The 17,640-nt window shown below is 35.5% G+C and overlaps 2 protein-coding genes and 1 long non-coding RNA gene across 4 annotated transcripts in view; 2 read left to right on the top strand and 1 right to left on the bottom strand.

The window, feature by feature from the left end:
• LOC129430872 (uncharacterized) overlaps positions 1-3,109 on the top strand; it is a 50,443-nt gene extending 47,334 nt beyond the window's left edge. Inside the window, exons 4-5 of the long non-coding RNA XR_008639663.2 lie at positions 2,560-2,666; positions 2,847-3,109. This is a non-coding gene — a long non-coding RNA (uncharacterized lncRNA). The remainder of the gene's footprint in view (positions 1-2,559; positions 2,667-2,846) is intronic.
• rapgef3 (Rap guanine nucleotide exchange factor (GEF) 3) overlaps positions 1-10,826 on the bottom strand; it is a 59,034-nt gene extending 48,208 nt beyond the window's left edge. The window contains exons 1-2 of one of the 2 annotated variants that reach the window (XM_073875458.1): positions 10,613-10,826; positions 2,892-2,959 (exon numbers count right to left, since the gene is read on the bottom strand). In XM_073875458.1, the coding sequence (XP_073731559.1) occupies positions 2,892-2,945 (54 nt within the window). In that variant the 5' untranslated portion in view covers positions 2,946-2,959; positions 10,613-10,826. Of the gene's footprint in view, positions 1-1,438; positions 1,731-2,891; positions 2,960-10,612 lie in introns of those variants that run through there. The other variant, XM_073875457.1, reaches the window with a different exon arrangement.
• Positions 10,827-12,234: 1,408 nt separating this feature from the next.
• slc48a1a (solute carrier family 48 member 1a) lies at positions 12,235-16,965 on the top strand. The gene is made up of 3 exons (XM_055188871.2): positions 12,235-12,486; positions 12,991-13,158; positions 15,396-16,965. The coding sequence occupies exons 1-3, from the start codon at positions 12,357-12,359 to the stop codon at positions 15,530-15,532; spliced, it is 435 nt and encodes a 144-aa protein (XP_055044846.1). The 5' UTR covers positions 12,235-12,356; the 3' UTR covers positions 15,533-16,965.
• The last annotated feature ends 675 nt before the right edge of the window (positions 16,966-17,640 follow it).

Below are 17,640 nucleotides of genomic sequence, written 5' to 3'. Positions count from 1 at the left end.
TGTGCTTTTCAAAGCAGACAGTTCTGTCTTTCCTGATTGGTCTAATTGTTGGTTGTGTGTCTTTAAAAATAATGTACACGCGGAAGATATCCAAATTCATAAATGTTTTTTAATTTTCCAAGCACAAAAATACATACAAAATAAAGGTTCCTAAAGAGTCAAGGAACCAAAAATTGTTGCCGCGAAGGTTCTATAAATGAGGGTTCTTTCTTTTTTGAAGTGTCATCTGTTTTCAAAATATGTATATTAGATTTAATTACTGTTTAAAATGTAAATACTGTGAATGCAGGCTACATGTTACTTTATTGTTCACTAAAGTTTACTCTAGTTCACTTTGGTCTACAGGAGTTTCCTGTGCTGGATGGAAGTCTTCGGATATTGTTCCCAAACTGTACGGAAACAAACCGACCGGGTTGACAATAAACTATAAATAACTATACAGAGTAAAAAATACACTACAAAGAACTATAATTTAACCCCTTAGTGTAGTTGGATTAAAGGGATAGTTCACCCAAAAATGAAAATTCTGTCATCATTACACTCTTATGTCAACTGTGTGGTTACCATCATTTATCAAAATATCTTCTTTTGTGTTCAACAGAATAAAAAAACTCATACAGGTTTTAAACAACATGAAGGTGAGTAAATAATGACAGTTCATTTTTTGGGTGAACTATCCCTTTAATTGTCTAGCTTTAAATGTTACTTTTAACATTATTTGACGTTGGTTCCAATGTACACAGCTAATGAGTTATAAGGAGGACCTCTCACGTATTTTTTAGTAGCCTACTGTATGTGTCTTTCTAGGGGATCAAATATGACATCCCTTACAAAAATTAACCATGTTTTTTGTTTTGTTTTTGGTGTATTGATTATTATTAGCAAAACCATGTTTTTTATAGTAGGCTAACTATGTTTTTGAATACTGGTTTGTAAAACCATGGTTAATTTTCGTGAGGGATTTTGTTGCTGGTCATGTACTAATATGTTCAAATGATTTTAACAATATATTAATGATATTCATAAAGTGCCTGATTTATATATAGGCTATAACAAATTTGGTCGTCACAAGTATAAACAAACTTGCGCGCGCACGCACCAACAATCCCTAGTCCTGCTGATTTTCTGATGATACAAGTTGTTGTAGCGAATTTACAAATGCACTTCACTTTTCACATGATATTGTACCTTAGTATTATTATACCAATATCAATAAATTGACATAATCATCATTTTAAGTCCGTTTACAGCTAGTTTTACCCTAAGTAAAACTACTGTCGCTATAGGCTATTATACAATCATGTTATTATGTCGGTTTAGTGAATAATAAATAATTATATAATGTAATACTACAGTATTAATATGGGTAAAACACCTCACACCATTTAAACACTGTCATAAACAACTATATTCTTTAATAATGTTTCTACCCACTTACCCAGCTGATACCCCGGATTTTAGGTGTTTTCTCATTGGCACCGCGATCAGGATACACTCGGTAATTGTAACTCCGAAAGAGATGCATGTTTCGGTTTAGTCCGATATCTGTGATTATTTCATTTAGAGATCATCTGTTGCAGTAACAACATCTCCACTGAGAGTCTGACCATCCCAGATGAAAGACAGTCCGACATACACGCGGCATTCCTACACGCGTCTTCTTATCTCCAGATTGTGAATGCCTTTAAAAACCTGCTGCGCGCTGTCAAACCTGCCTGCGCGTTCCCGACAATCCAGCCGAGCAGGACGCGCCACCCCGCGCTCCGCGTACCCGCCCCTGCCGGACACGGCGCGCCCCTCATTTCCCATCCTTGGTCCGCATGGATGTTCATAAGTTATAACATTTAAATGCGTTGTTCTTTGCGTAAGGTTATCACGATAACATTTCAAAATAGCTTTTGTCATTAAAAGCATTTGACATATTATACTGTAAATAGTGTACTAGTAAACTAGTAACATAGATATTTAATTCAGAAGACTATAGTAAATATGAGCATATACTATTGTATTTGTTTATCAATTTAATGCAGTTAATATTAAATAACACTATAGTAGTAATTTGTAACATGTAACATGCTTTATGTGTTATTATTTTGTGCAGTTGCTTTTATGCACACTTTTGTAATCACATATTGTTGTGATATTGTTTATCACCAATTATTACACAACTCTTTGGAATGCTTGTTTCTGATTGGTCAGGCATGACATTCCCAGGTATGTTCTGCTTATTACCCGATAATAACATCCATTAAGGCACTGTGAGTCATCTTGACCGGTACTACTTCCTTGTTTAATGCATCACTAGTCTTTTCTCATTCTTGATTTGAAATGATTACAGATAAGCTAATAATAATTTCAAATACATTTTTGTCCTATTATTTACTCATGCAGCAAGTAGCTGTGTAATAAGCAGATTGTATATTCCGGTCATACTGGATTTTACACAACAAGCTTTGAGGTATAAGAAGCACCACTGCAGGCAAAAATATGCTTAGCTTATGCGTTTGACTCAATAACACACCCAGTCTCTCCTTCAGCTCTCTTATCTGTGTGTTCCAGCTGTCTGATAAACCTTGAGGGGTTGAAGACCGGGGGTGTGTCTGTAACCCACCTTACTACTAAAGCAGGTGCCAAGGTTGGAATGAAGGAGTAAACTAACCGGAAATGTAAGCAAAGGCTTTAATACAAGTTGGAATAGGACACACAATGTTTACAGTAAAACAGCAAAATGGTCTGTAGAGTTGTAGCTGAGCATCATGAGGTTGGCAGATTCATAACATTGGCGCCATGAATTTGCAACACAGAGAAAATCGAAAGCAATAGTTTGGGTTATTACGTTTTTAAAGGTGCTGTTAACCTACATAGATGATAAAGGAGGAACACTACTATACCTCTTTAAGGCATGAACCCCGCGAGGACTGGATGAGTGTATCTGCTGAACACATGACCGCTGGAACCTCTGAGAAGACAAAAGTATAGAAAAAGAGTTTTATGTCTAGTCAAACTGCACTTCTGGTTTTGGTACATCCTATGTGGTCTCTTATTCTGCTGTTTGTGCAATATCATGACTCTAGTAAAACTCACTGGCTGCATATTGTCAACTCTTTAATAGTAGGCTATTGTGTTTACTTGCAAGTGGATCAGAATTCAGTGCTTTCTTGATGTCCACATAAACATCCGAAATAGCCCCAAACTCTTATAAATGCACTATTTGAGGGAACAGCCATTTTTTAATGGTGTCCGAAATCATAGGCTGCATCCCAAACTGTGCACTTTGTGGATTTGCAGTCTTGTGGACTTACATAGGCGACGCATGCACATGTCCGTCAAGACCGTAGGGCAAGGGTAGGCAACGTCGGCCCTGGAGTGCCGATGTCCTGCAGAGTTAAGCTCCAGCGTTTTAGGATCCATTCAGCCGATCTCTGGGTCTGGCGGTACCATTTTTAGCATAGATTAGCATAATCTATTGAATCCGATTAGACCATTAGCATTGCGCTCAAAAATGACCAAAGAGATTTAATATTTTTAAAACTATTTAAAACTTGACTCTTCTGTAGTTACATCGTGTACTAAGACCGACGGAAACTAAAAGTTGTGATTTTCTAGTCTGATATGGCTCTCATTCTGGGGTAATAATCAAGGACTTTGCTGCCGTAACATGGCTGCAGCAGATGCAATAATAGTTAGCAGTGCCCGCTATTGAAAGTTACCAAGGGGACTATTTTTGGGGGCTGCATAATATCATTGTGCCTCCTGCAGCCAGCAGCAAAGTCCTTGATTATTACCCCAGAATGAGAATAAAAATCTAAACTCTTTGGTAATTTTTCAGCGCGATGCTAATGGTCTAATCAGATTCAATGGATTATGCTAAGCTATGCTAAAAGTGGTACCGCCAGACCCGGAGATCAGCTGAATGGATCCTTAAACGGTAAAAATCAATTGCTTAACTCTAGGGGAGCTGGAAATTTTCAAAAAAAGTGGAGTGTCCATTTAATCAAGCACACCTGAATAAACTAATCAAAGTCTGAAGAGTCACCTAAAAACTACAGGTAGGCAAGGTTTTATCGGGGTTGGATCTGCAGGACATCGGCACTCGAAGACCGACGTTGCCTATCCCTGCTGTAGGGTGTTCCATTGGTCATTTTAGGTTTGAAAAAGGTGCTCATGGGCACCCCTTTACAGTCGAGATGGGCTCTTGGTGCGCACTTTTCCTGAGCCCGCACTTGGTCTTGAGACGCAGTTTGTGTTTTTGTTTTTAGGTGCCCATACGAAATTCTAAAGGGACTTGTATGTCCTCCACACCCATAGGTCATGATGGGAACAGTCTTGAGAGTCACACCCTAAGAATGGCCATATGGCGCACATCAGGCCGCCCACCCTTTCATTTTTGTTCAGGAGGTCAGGGAACATTACATAATGCTTGTTTAGACCCCGGCTATTGTTTCAGTTTGTGGGCTTCCTTTCCTCCTCTACTGTTTGTGTTTTTGTGCTCCAGTCTCGAATGTTAAAAGACCTAAATATGTTACTGTTATCGATTTATACGGTATGCACAAATATTCCCTTTGCAGACTAAATATGAAGCTTTAGAGAAGCAACAAATGAGCAGGGCTTGTTTACAGATTTTAATGAGATTCTGCCCCCTTATGGACAAAATGAGCATATGCACTCCAACATGTCCAAATTATTTGAGTAATATTTTTAAAATAATTAATTTAACACCTACACATTTGCTTTATGATGCCACAGACAAACCATTTTGGCCAAAAAAAAATCCCCAAAAATGTTTTAAACACATTATTATAAATGTATCCACAATAAACAACTCTCTGCAAAGCAGTGCTGTTGACAAAGCTCATCTCTGTGGTTGTGTAGATGAGCTGCATACACATATACACGTATGCACGTATACACATACAGTACAGGACACAAACATCAGACCACAACAGAAAATACAACACCATGTGATCTATTCACACTAACAAATCTCACACCACCAGTGTCAGCATCAGTTTGGGGTCTTACCCTTCCTGTTTTTCGTATTAGAGGACAGGATCTTTTTAAAGAAAGAAAATGTTCTGCCATGCATATCCACTGTGTTTCTGAATCCACAACTGCTAAAATAAACCTTAAGGCCCGGTGGGCAACTCCAAATGAGGACATCCACAATGAGTTCTTTCAAAGTCTACGTTCACAACCGCTCGTCTGCATATCTGAAAGTATACTTGTGTGTTTGTGTGCATCTATGGTTGCCTATGACGGAATGTGCCACTAACAAAACTCAGAAATCCAGTTTTCCTGCATGTGACCTATACACGGGGTAAGTGATCATGCTAGTTTGCCTTTGATAAGAAACGGCACAAGATCAGATCAGCAGACACTTTGGCTACAATTGTTTTCAGTCGAATGTGACTTCATTCAGTACGACATGTTCTTGGATCAACATCATTGTTGGTCCTGCAACAACATTTCTTAGAGATTGTAGGATAGGTTTGGGGTCTGTTACATATCTTACTTGTCAAAATCAGGGGGAACGTTCAGGTGCAGTTTTTAGACTTTCACAAATCTCAGGAATACTTTTTGCAGCCAGATCAGCACAAAAATGTAAAAAAATTATTTGCTGCCTTAAATTTTGTAGTTGAATCAACTCAGATTTACAAGTAATTTTGAAATTACTATTATTTATCTTGACAATAGATGAGTTGTTATAACTCATATGAGTTGTTAGAATATAGTTGAAATTGGTCAACTTCATTTTTTTGAGTTGTAGCAACTTATCTCTAGTCAAGATAAATAATAGTTGAAATGACTTGTAAATCCCAGTTGATTCAACTTAAAAATTTAAGGCAGCAAATCATTTTTTACAGTGCACATTTTTTAATGAAACATCTGATTAGAAAACAAAGCTTTTTTTCAAACTTGTATGTAAACCTTGATACTCCCTATATGCAACATGACAATGGAAATGTCCCTGAAATAGACAAGAACATGGAAAATTGAAGTCTTGAATTAGTTTCATAACAGGGTAAAGTATACACTCACCTAAAGGATTATTAGGAACACCTGTTCAATTTCTCATTAATGCAATTATCTAATCAACCAATCACATGGCAGTTGCTTTAATGCATTTAGGGGTGTGGTCCTGGTCAAGACAATCTCCTGAACCCCAAACTGAATATCAGAATGAGAAAGAAAGGTGATTTAAGCAATTTTGAGCGTGGCATGGTTGTTGGTGCCAGATGGGTCGGAGTATTTCACAATCTGCTCAGTTACTGGGATTTTCACACACAACCATTTCTAGGGTTTACAAAGAATGGTGTGAAAAGGGAAAAACATCCAGTATGCGGCAGTCCTGGGGGCGAAAATGCCTTGTTGATGCTAGAGGTCGGAGGAGAATGGGCCGACTGATTCAAGCTGATAGAAGAGCAACTTTGACTTGTTACAACCAAGGTATGCAGCAAAGCATTTGTGAAGCCACAACACACACAACCTTGAGGCGGATGGGCTACAATAGAGGAAAAAGAGGCTACGATTAGCACGAGCACACCAAAAATGGACAGTTGAAGAATGGAAAAATGTTGCCTGGTCTGATGAGTCTCGATTTCTGTTGAGACATTCAGATGGTAGAGTCAAAATTTGGTTTAAACAGAATGAGAACATGAATCCATCATGCCTTGTTACCACTGTGCAGGCTGGTGGTGGTGGTGTAATGGTGCGGGATGTTTTCTTGGCACAATTTAGGCCCCTTAGTGCCAACTGGGCATCGTTTAAATGCCACTGCCTACCTGAGCATTGTTTCTGACCATGTCCATCCCTTTATGACCATGTACCCATCCTCTGATGGGTACTTCCAGCAGGATAATGGACCATGTCACAAAGCTCGAATCATTTCAAATTGGTTTCTTGAACATGACAATGAGTTCACTGTACTAAAATGGCCCCCACAGTCACCAGATCTCAACCCAATAGAGCATATTTGGGATGTGGTGGAACGGAGCTTCGTGCCCTGGATGTGCATCCCACAAATCTCCATCAACTATAAGATGCTATATTTCAATATGGGCCAACATTTCTAAAGAATGCTTTCAGCACCTTGTTGAATCAATGTCATGTAGATATAAGGCAGTTCTGAAGGCGAAAGTTGGTCAAAAACAGTATTAGTATGGTGTTCCTAATAATCCTTTAGGTGAGTGTACTTTGTGTGATTAAATAGATTTTGAAATTAACATGATGCTATTGTAGGAAGTTGTAGGGTGGTTATCTACTTTCCTGAATCAAAAAATCCCACCCCTAATTTATTATAATATTTGGTCACAAGATCTGGCTCAGGTCCCTTCTTAAAAATTAAGTCATTTGATGTTTTCACATTGTTTGCTAGGTAAAAATTGCATGCAGCGATGTCTATATGCAGCGATGTTGAGATATTTATTCCTCACATGTTTAATGGAACTATGTGTGCCCTCTAGTGTGCATTTATAACTAGTAGAGTTTGATATCTCGCAGTCAACAACAAACTGAGGATGCTTGACTATGTTCTTGTTTTTTTGTTAGAATAAGCTGGTACATTGCCAAAAAGTATAGGCTACACACACTATAAATAAAGTAATAATACAAAATAATAACCATTCCAAGCAATCAGTTGCTTCATTTCATTATAGGACAGCGTCTCCAACCTTTTTTGTGAGCAAGGGCTACCACAATGAATAAAACAACAAATAAATCTGGATGGCTACTTTTTTGGTAGTCTACTCAAAACTTTTTTTATTTAATTTTAGTTGCTAATATGCTTTATAATTGTTTAAAATGTTAACATACATAAAAGAAGCCAAGCTAATATAAAATAAATAAATAAATAAATATCCAAATTAAGACTATTAATGTGTTTTGGCAGGCAACTCACAGACTCCGTGCGGGCACCATGTTGGAGACCACTGGTCTAGGAGGAGGTTAACTATAACCATGATATATTCTGGCTATCAGTGACCAACTTCTAGCCAAAATAAACTTGAATTTGGTTACATGTCGTTTTTGCTCAAATAACTTATGAGATCTCATTCACGCTATCTCATAGCAATTCGAGGTGGCTAATTCTTATTAGTTCAAATGATCATATATGTACATTTTCGTAGAATTTGCCTTGGACCCTGTGATGTTGGAGTTAGGGGTGGCGTTTCGTTTTCGTTTTTTTATGGTAATTGTACGTTTTTGCATGATTAACTTTGTACGTATTCATACGGTTCGTGAATTGATGAAAAATGTTAAATAATTACTTACAATTAAATCATAAAATGTTATTACACTTACTAACAAAGTAGATTTTTACTAACAAAAGATATAGTTTATTTGTTTAACCTACATATCATGTGACTTATACACAACACTAAAAAAATTAGCAAATTGAAGCAACACTAAAGAGTTTTTGCTCTTTGCTCCCCCTACAGGTTGGAAGCGGAATTGTCCATTACCACTGTCGTAAATAATTTAGCCTACTGCAGCAAAGCTGGCTCTGATTGGATTGTAGGTCTGCCGTAAAGCAAGTTTTTGTAGTTTTCACTCGAACTACAGGACCGCGACCCGACGGTTGGAAACTTCTTTAGTGCGGTTTTGGCCGATAGAGGGCTGCAAAGCGAATGTGAAAGTGCCGTTCACCCTGTTTCGAGTGGATGAACGACTAAAACTTTTTTGGAAACGTTATTTTAAGGTAAAAAAACCTTTAGTGTTGCTTTAAGGTAAAAATATTTCTAATAAAAACTTTAAAATAGATAAAAAATAAAGTTAAATAAAAAATAAAAATATTTGAATATGCAATTGAAGAGTTTCGTTGCAAAACGAGATAACCACCGTTTTTTTAATTGTTCAGAAATCTTGTTTTTTGGTTGTGCATTCCAATTAATTTCTATGCAACTGCAGTTGGTTTGTTTTGATTTAAACCTTCATAACTTAAAAAATACAGCTAAGTAGCACCATAAAACAAAATAATAACATGATAACATAATAATAAACATGTTTTGAGAAAAATGTAAAAAAAATGGATTTATCTCGTTTTGCAACGAAACTCTTCAATTGTACAGTGCTATTAAATATTTAAGTATTTACATGAGATCTTAAGAGGTACTTTAAGTAAATAATTTAGGTAAAGGGGGGTTCACCTGACACAAGTTTGAAAACCCCTGGCTTAGATGTTTGGGATATATTTGAATGGCTATTAGACGCCTTTTAAATGCAAAATTGCTTTCTAGGTACTATTTTAAACATGTGACCTCACTCATTGCTAAATAAAGATTCCTACATGATCTTTGGCTGGCTGTGTGGTTACGTAAAGAATATTTAACATCCACAGAACAATAAGATTCTTTGTATTGGAAAAGGATAGACTATAAAAAGGTAAGAAATAAATTAATTTTGGACTAAAAATATATCAAGCAAATATCCTCTTTCAGCATCCTCTTTTATTTTTAAAAATGATAGTTCTTTAGTCAGTGAAAATGTATCTTCAGAAAGCAGGACAGGGAGTGAAGGAGATGAGGAGAGGGCAAACACACAGTTCCTGTGGGAAAGGGTGTGGGATTTCCTGCAATATATCACAGCCTTTTTTTGGAACCTTCAACTCCCTCTGCATTTTAAAAACGAAACATGAAAAATCACACACATAAATATCTTAATCTGAGCCAAACACAAATCTCAACTTCACATATGGTATATGATTTTACATGCTCATGAATCCTGTTTTTCCAGATCCCCTTTTCCTTCCCGCATCAGTTCAGAATCTATTTTGCATCTCTTTATCTGAGCTGCATGGATGCATTGTTTAGTTAGCAATTACAATAAAGAGAAGGAGATAAAGAAAGCGATAGTTGTTTTACATGCACACCTCTTCGTGAGCATCTGCCCATGTGCAACTTCCTGTCTGCTGCCTGGTGGTTTGAGAAAGTTTACAGTTAACCCCCCTAACTCAGCGTTCACCCACTACTCACCTATGTTTCCTGGCATCATAATGAATCATGGACCCACGAAATTTCCAACGGCAATGAATGTTGTCAGGGAATTTTTGTGTATTGTACTGAATGTCAATTAAATATACATAGTTGTACACGTGAAGCTCAAATTGTGCCCAAAAACCAATCAAATTTCTTTACAAACCTAACAGTTTTAAAAACTGTCACATAAGATGGTCCCAAGCTGTCACTAAGGCAGTGCCCTTCTTAAAGGTCCTAGTATGTATAATTTAGCTAAAGATATTTGAAACCGATATGTACCTCTGAGGTACTAATATTAACTCTTTAGGTGCAAAGGTGTACTTTTTGAAAAGGGAACAGCTTAGTGACAGTTTGACCATTTTTTTCTGACTGTGTATAAGGCATGACCAAAACAAACAAGCATATCTACATGTAGTTTTCTTTCACCAGCACTGTAAAAATATTTTGTCACATAAGTTAACCATGTCATGGTTGTATTTAAATTATCACACCAACAAAAGTTATTTTAAGGACCAGGTCAGATAAAAATAGCTTCTTAAGGTCGCAACCACACAAAATCACAGTCTTGTCTTCTTAAACATTGTTTGACTTAAATAAATATGATTACACCTGTCAGTGAAAGATGTGAACAAACTTACCGGTATATCCAGTATTTTAATAACAGATTTTCTTTTCTTCTATGGAAATATTTTGTAAAGTCAATCAGGATAATCTTGTCTGTCTTGTCTTCAAGAAGAGCTCCTGTTTTGAAGTATACGAGTCTATAAATTATTTTATCTGTCTCAAAATTTCTTTCTCTCGCTGTCTCGCTCTCTTTATCTCTTTTTGTCTCACTGTGCTCTCTGTTAAGTACACAGAGGAAACCTCTGAGTTTTGATCTCATTTGAATCGCTGAGGCCATGCGAGTAACCAGCTTCCTGCTGCGCTCTGATTGGTGACATAAAATGTGGCTTTGTATTTGTGAAGGTTGCATTAAGGTGTGCCATAAGCATGATGACGCTTACTGTCCTCATTTACCCGAAATTTTAAGCATAAACCCTGCATTGCAGTAGATCTTCACAGTGACCGGGGGAAATGGGGCCAATGTACATCTGTGTCCACTTGACTGGGATGTTCATTTTGTGTAGTCTACACTGTGTGCTTCCCAAAATGTGTGCTTGTGGTCATTAACACCTCTTCCCACCCTTTCCTTGGATACTAGAACATTCAGGATCCTCCGCATTGACAGTTTCTGGTCTGTGTGTGTGTGTTATACAGTATAGCGATGCGGACACTACTTAAATATTTTTACTTTCTACATAAAAGTACATTTTTAAGTATTGGTATTTTATCAGTGTTTTTCTTTGGAAAACATACACTCCAACAGCATATTATTATAATTTTTACTCCACTTCATTTCAGAATTTCAAGTTTTTGGTTTATATTTAATATTTAAGTACATTAAACATCTAGGTTTTTTTTACTTTAACTTAAGTAAATCGTACTTTTGTACTTTTACTCAAGGAAAGTAAAAGTACACAATTTTTATGTAATTAGGTGCTAAATCAATTTTAATACGCAATTTAAAAAAAATACACAGTATATGCTTTAGAATGTAGTGAACATTTTTTAGTAAAGTAAAGTATATTTTTCCCAAGATAAAGCACAGATGCTTGGCAAATTTACTCAAGTAGTGTCCACTTCTGAGTATAGGCTATGTGACACTGTTTAAGTGACTTATTTAAATGACACCAGGAGCTTTAGGAGGAAGTTATTTTAAAACATTTGTGTATAAATGAGATTAAAGTTTTTGAGAATTAAGATTTTACTTGACTTCTACCGTTCTTGTGTGCACATTGGACATAATAAGCATAATAAGTGTATAAGCTCTTTATTGTATCCACCCAAAAATGTAATGCCATTAAGTACATTGAGGCAGGAAGTTATGCATTGTTTGAATTGAGAATTACTGTAAGCACTTAGACCTCAACCTCTTTTATTTCCACACACATGTTTTTAAACACGGAAGTCTTGAAAAGTTACTTTGTATCCATTTTTATCCGTTTCATATCAATATTAATTTTACACTTACGATTTAACAATTTGGCCATACATTGCAATATAATTACTTAAAATAAATGTTGCATTTATTATTATGCAGATTTTGGTAGATAACTGTTGTTTTTTTATGATTACATGCAATCTTACTGCATGATAACTAGAACAGCCGGGTGATTTTGTTGACGGTTGTCAAGGTGATAACTCGAAGCACTTCCGGGTCGTGCCGTCATGTTTACGAAGAAGCAGCGCTGCATTACATAATCCCTCACTGATGGTGTAACCGTTCAGTTCATCCTTGTCACACAGCTTCAGCAAAACCCTGCGGTACACAACACATTATTCATGGGTCTGAACAGGATCTGGATCAGTGTGGGTTATGCCACATTCGGCTTGTTGGTTGGCTCTTCGGCGTTTATCGTGTGGAATGTGGTTTATAAACAACCCTGGACCGCCGCAATGGGCGGATTATCCGGTATGTAGGCTAAGTAAATTCAAGGACAGGACAAAAAATCTAGAGATTTCACACGATATTTCTTACAGTCGTTTGTTTTGCGTCTTAACATGACGTTAACAGCACGGAAGCACTTATAGTCTAATATGTTTGCGCTGTTTGATATTGTCATAGTGCAAAAAATGCTGGATTTTTTATAGCGTTATCTGTGTTAAAATTATTAAAGTATTTGCACAAAATGAGTTTGAAAATAAGAGGTCAGCATACGACCCATTTATTTTGTGTGTGTGACATGTGTACAAAATTGGCCAATTCATATTTTTATTAAAATCTAATGTCATGCACATCCTTTCTATATGGATTTACAAATATATAATATAGCCTAATATGAATTCAATGGAAAACTATGACGTTACATTCTAATACTGAAGCGCGCGCGCGTGCATGCGTGTGTGTGTGTGTGTGTATAAGCACAGTCAACAAACTGAGTAACATCAAAGTCCCTACATATATTTGTGTTTACAGGGGTTCTGGCACTTTGGGCTTTGGTCACCCACATCATGTACATTCAGGACTATTGGCGTACCTGGTTAAAGGGACTTAAGTTTTTCATGTTTGTTAGTTTAGTATTTTCTCTTCTGGCTGTAGCTGCCTTTGCCACATTCATAACTCTTGCCATTGTAGAAAAACAAGGTAAGTGCTTTACCATAGACAGCTGTCTGTGTCTAGTTTACTGTTTTTTGTCAAATTGTATTTTTAGAAAATAAAAACCCTTCCATTATAACTAGTATAATGTATTGGTGTAGTTAGTATAGAACATATAGGGGTGGTTTCCCGGACGGGGATTATTTTATACCAGGACTAGGCCTCAGTTTAATTAGAAAATATAACTAGTTTTAACAAACATGCCTTACTAAAAACATTACTTGTGTGCATTTTGAGGCAAAACAAAGGACACTGATGTATTTTAAGATATGTCAGTGCAAGATGTTTTCAGTTTGGACAGCTCTTACATTTATGTTAGTCTAATCCCTGTCCAGGAAACCACCCCCTAGTTTTAGTATTTAAAACCACTTTTTATAATTCTGATTAGACCATTAGCATCGCACTAATCGATTCGATTTCGATTCTCGGACCGATTTCTCGATTCAACTCAGTGAATATTGATTTAATACAAATACTTTATTTATAAAAAACAACAACAGTGAACACAAGTTTACAAGTGGGTAATTAAAAAAAAAAAATTAAGAGCCACCAACTTGTATATTACACTTTTTTATTTTAGGTACACTTGGGTACATTAAAACAGAACCAATCTCTAATTTTCAAATGCATAAATTATGTTAAATACAATACAATTTTGATGCAAAAATGTATGCTGAAAAAAGTCAAAACATTCCCTGATCAAACAGGATCAGGTTATTTAAAAAAAAAAATTGATTTGTGGCCTTTGAATATCGTTTTTTAATTGACCACGGTTAAAAAAAAAAGATTAGTCGAAAAATCAATTTTTTTTGGCCCAGCCTTAGTTGTACTAGTATAGATAATAAATGCATTAACTAACATGAACAAACAATTAAAAATATTGTTTTTCAGCATTGTAGTGTTAATGTAAATACAGTCATTCATGTTAGTTCATGATGCATTAACTAAAGTTCAAGAAATATTCCACTTAAAAAAATCCCGATTATTTACTTACCCTGATGTCATCTAAGATGTTTATGTCTTTCTTTGTTCAGTCGAGATGAAATATTTTCCAGGATTTTTCTCAATTTAATAGACTTTATTTGACCTCACAAGTTTACAGTTTCAATGCAATTTAAAATTGCAGCTTCAAAGGACTCTAAATGATCCCTACCAAGGCATAAAGGTCTGTCAAAACGATCGTCTTTCGCAAAAAAAAGTACTTTTAAACCACAATTTCTCATCTTGCACTAGCCGCGTGAAGTGCCGGCGCGGCATTACGTATTACGTAATCATGTCGAAAGGTCACTCGGACCATTTAATTAATAAACTGACACAAAGACATTAATTAGTACCATTTCACATACAACTATGTCGAGATGATCCTCTTTTTCCACACTTGTAAACACTGGAGTAGTAATTTCGCATATGTCATGCGTGACCTTTCGACGTGATTACGTAACAATCACAAAAAAACTCAGCGTTTTTCTGGAAGAACTGAGTAATATCATCGGCAGCAAAGTTCTTGATTATTACGCCAGAATGAGAGTATAGTTCCTAGCCATATCTGCGTAGAAAATCACAACTTTTAATTTTCCGTCAGTCTTCGTACACAATGTAACTATAGAAGAGTCACGTTTTAAATAGAAAAAATATTCGAAACTCTTTGGTTAGTTTTGAGCGTGATGCTAATGGTCTAATCAGATTCAATGGATTATGCTAAGCTATGCTAAAAGTGTTACCGTCAGACCCGGAGATCGGCTGAATGGATTCCAAAACTGTAAAAATCAAATGTTTAATTCTAGGGAAGATGGAAAATGAGCATATTTTTTAAAAAAAGTGTCCCTTTAACAGCCAATGCGGAAACTAACATGAACTAAAATTAATAAATGCTGTAGAAGTATTAATCATTGATAGTTCATGTTAGCTAATGCATTAACTAATTTTTAACATAAAAACTTATAGTAAAGTGTTGCCGAAATAAATTTTAATTGAATTATTGTTCCAAGAAAGCGTAAAACATGCCATATAGTAGTTACGTTTATGTTAACGTTTAGGGTTAGTTTATCTGTTGGGTATCAATTTACACTTCAATTAAAAATGTTTACAAGATTACAAAATGACCTAATATCTCTATAGTATTCATAGTGTCTGTGATTGGATCGGGATAATCTCTTTAACAATTTAACACCCATTCACTGAACTTGTGTGAGGAAATCACCTGTTATTTGTTTTAATCCCCGCAGCATTGTCCGACCCCAAGAGCTTCTACCTGTCAGCGGTGTGGAGTTTCATGACCCTTAAATGGGCTTTCCTGCTGGGCTTGTACTCGTACCGGTACCGCCAAGAGTTTGCTGACATCAGCATCCTCAGTGACTTTTGATAACCTCCTCCTTCAGGAGATGAATGAATTTGTTGTTTCTAGTTGGTGGCTTCACCTGCTAGTATGGAGACGGAAGGATGAACGTGCGCCCTTTTTAATACCTTGCAATGGCCTCCTTGTTTTTACAAAGCTCAGTCCCACCTTCCCTCAGATCCATACCCTGGAATAAGATTTGTGGGATGCTACAAGTATAGCCACAGGTAGTTGTTACTTGACTCAGGGCAACATGTGTTTTTCTAAGTCAGATCTGAAATGAGGGCTCGGGTTAATAGGTGGATAGCAACAGATTTCCATAAGGGCCTAAACCAGAGATGAAGGAATGTAGGATAGTGTCAATTTTAGCATCTTTACAGTGTTTTGTAGATATTTTCAGTGTTAATTTTTGTTTATGTGACTTTTATTTATGATTATTTATTTATAATTGCATACTTGTATACTTTTACTTTTTCTAAAGTATGTGTGCAGTTTGAATAGAATACTTGGATCACCAACAAAGTAAGACTGAATCTTTTTTTTAAACAAAATCAGATGTATACAACTGAGCACACTGAATGTGTGGATCTCTGTATCCCACAATGCAGTGCGCTCGACCTTACATTTCATGTGATGAAATGACCATAAGTCATTTTAAACATGATTTTTAACATCTTGTTTTTGAATCAGGGTACTAATATTTAAGAAAATCATATATATATGAACACCACTTGATGAACTAAATGTGTAACGCAATGAATTCGTGTGAGCACACTAATCTTTAAAATGTGTCTCAAAGTCTTTAACAATTTTGGGAAACCGAATACAGTGTTTACTACAAAAACACATTATTATGTTGTAAACATAGGCTGTTACATTATAGTAGTAGTGCAGTTCCTTTATTTGCCACTGGGGGAGCAATTGGTCCATTTAAATAACATCCACCTTGGTGCTCAGTCATCTGTGAATAAAAACTAGGTACTCACTAAGTTACATAAAATCACCAAATTCACTTATATTTAGTATTGTTAATGATGGATTAAAATTTTACTTTTGATTTCTTCTCATGTTCATTCTGTCAGAACAGCAAAGTGCGTGCGTGCTTGTTTGTTTGTAGATATTGTTTACTAAGGATGTTATATGTGTATTGATGGTCCATACAGGTTTTTGAGCCAAAAAGTAAATCAACAGATTACATTGTTTGCACTAGATTGATTCTAAACGTTAAATGTTTTGTTGGTGGAAATGAAAAGAAAGGTGAAGGTCTCCTTTTACTTACAACATTTCACTCTTTAGCACGTGTTTAATAAACCAGTTTGTTACACACATTAAACCAGTTAACACAAATTCAATATGTTACAGTTATACCATATGGAGTTTTAAAATTTGCACCGTACCGTATGTTACATTGAGATATTTCGATGAATAAAAAAGTACTGCTGTTTTAATTCCCCCACAAATATTGTGTTTTCATCATTTTACTGTTTGTATATATATATATATATATATATATATATATATATATATATATATATATATATATATTTAATAGCAATTTTTTTCATAATATATATGTGTGTACTGTGTATAGTTATTGTGTATATTTAACCCTACACATAAATATATTAATTTCAGATTTTTTTATTTATATATACATTTTTTAAATTGATATATAATATAAAATATATAAAAATATAAATATATACACACACATGTAAATGTTTCTTAAATACATACATAATTGCATTATGAAGATAAAAGTCTCTTTAATCTTAATCATTTGTGATTTGTATCTGTGTTGTTTTAATTGTTTTTGTACAGCGCTTTGAAATGTACACTTTAAAGGCGCTATAGAAAATAAAGTTTATTATTATTATATTATTATATATACATAATAAGTACACACAGCACAAACTCATATATTGCCTCAAAAATCACTTTTATTTTGTATGCGATTAATCGCGATTAATCTTTGCCCAGCACTATTTTATAAGTTTTAATATGTCTGTGAGTGATGCTGGTTGTCATGGTGACCATTCTGGCCTCTATCTGAGACCTCTGCCAAAGGTGTAGACCTTATTTACAGCTCATTAATTATTCATGATCTCAGCTTATATTATTAGCTCTGTTTTTAA

This window comes from Misgurnus anguillicaudatus, chromosome 13, assembly GCF_027580225.2.
Source record: "Misgurnus anguillicaudatus chromosome 13, ASM2758022v2, whole genome shotgun sequence".
NCBI classification, from domain to species: Eukaryota; Metazoa; Chordata; class Actinopteri; order Cypriniformes; family Cobitidae; genus Misgurnus; species Misgurnus anguillicaudatus.
This window is presented reverse-complemented; position numbering and strand designations above follow the sequence as displayed.

Bases quoted from the DNA above. Each gene is read 5' to 3' on its own strand.
- slc48a1a (XM_055188871.2), top strand. From the start codon at position 12,357: ATGGGTCTGAACAGGATCTGGATCAGTGTGGGTTATGCCACATTCGGC. The intron at 12,487-12,990 runs GTATGTAGGCTA...TTGTGTTTACAG, and splicing joins CGCAATGGGCGGATTATCCG to GGGTTCTGGCACTTTGGGCT. The intron at 13,159-15,395 runs GTAAGTGCTTTA...TAATCCCCGCAG, and splicing joins TGCCATTGTAGAAAAACAAG to CATTGTCCGACCCCAAGAGC.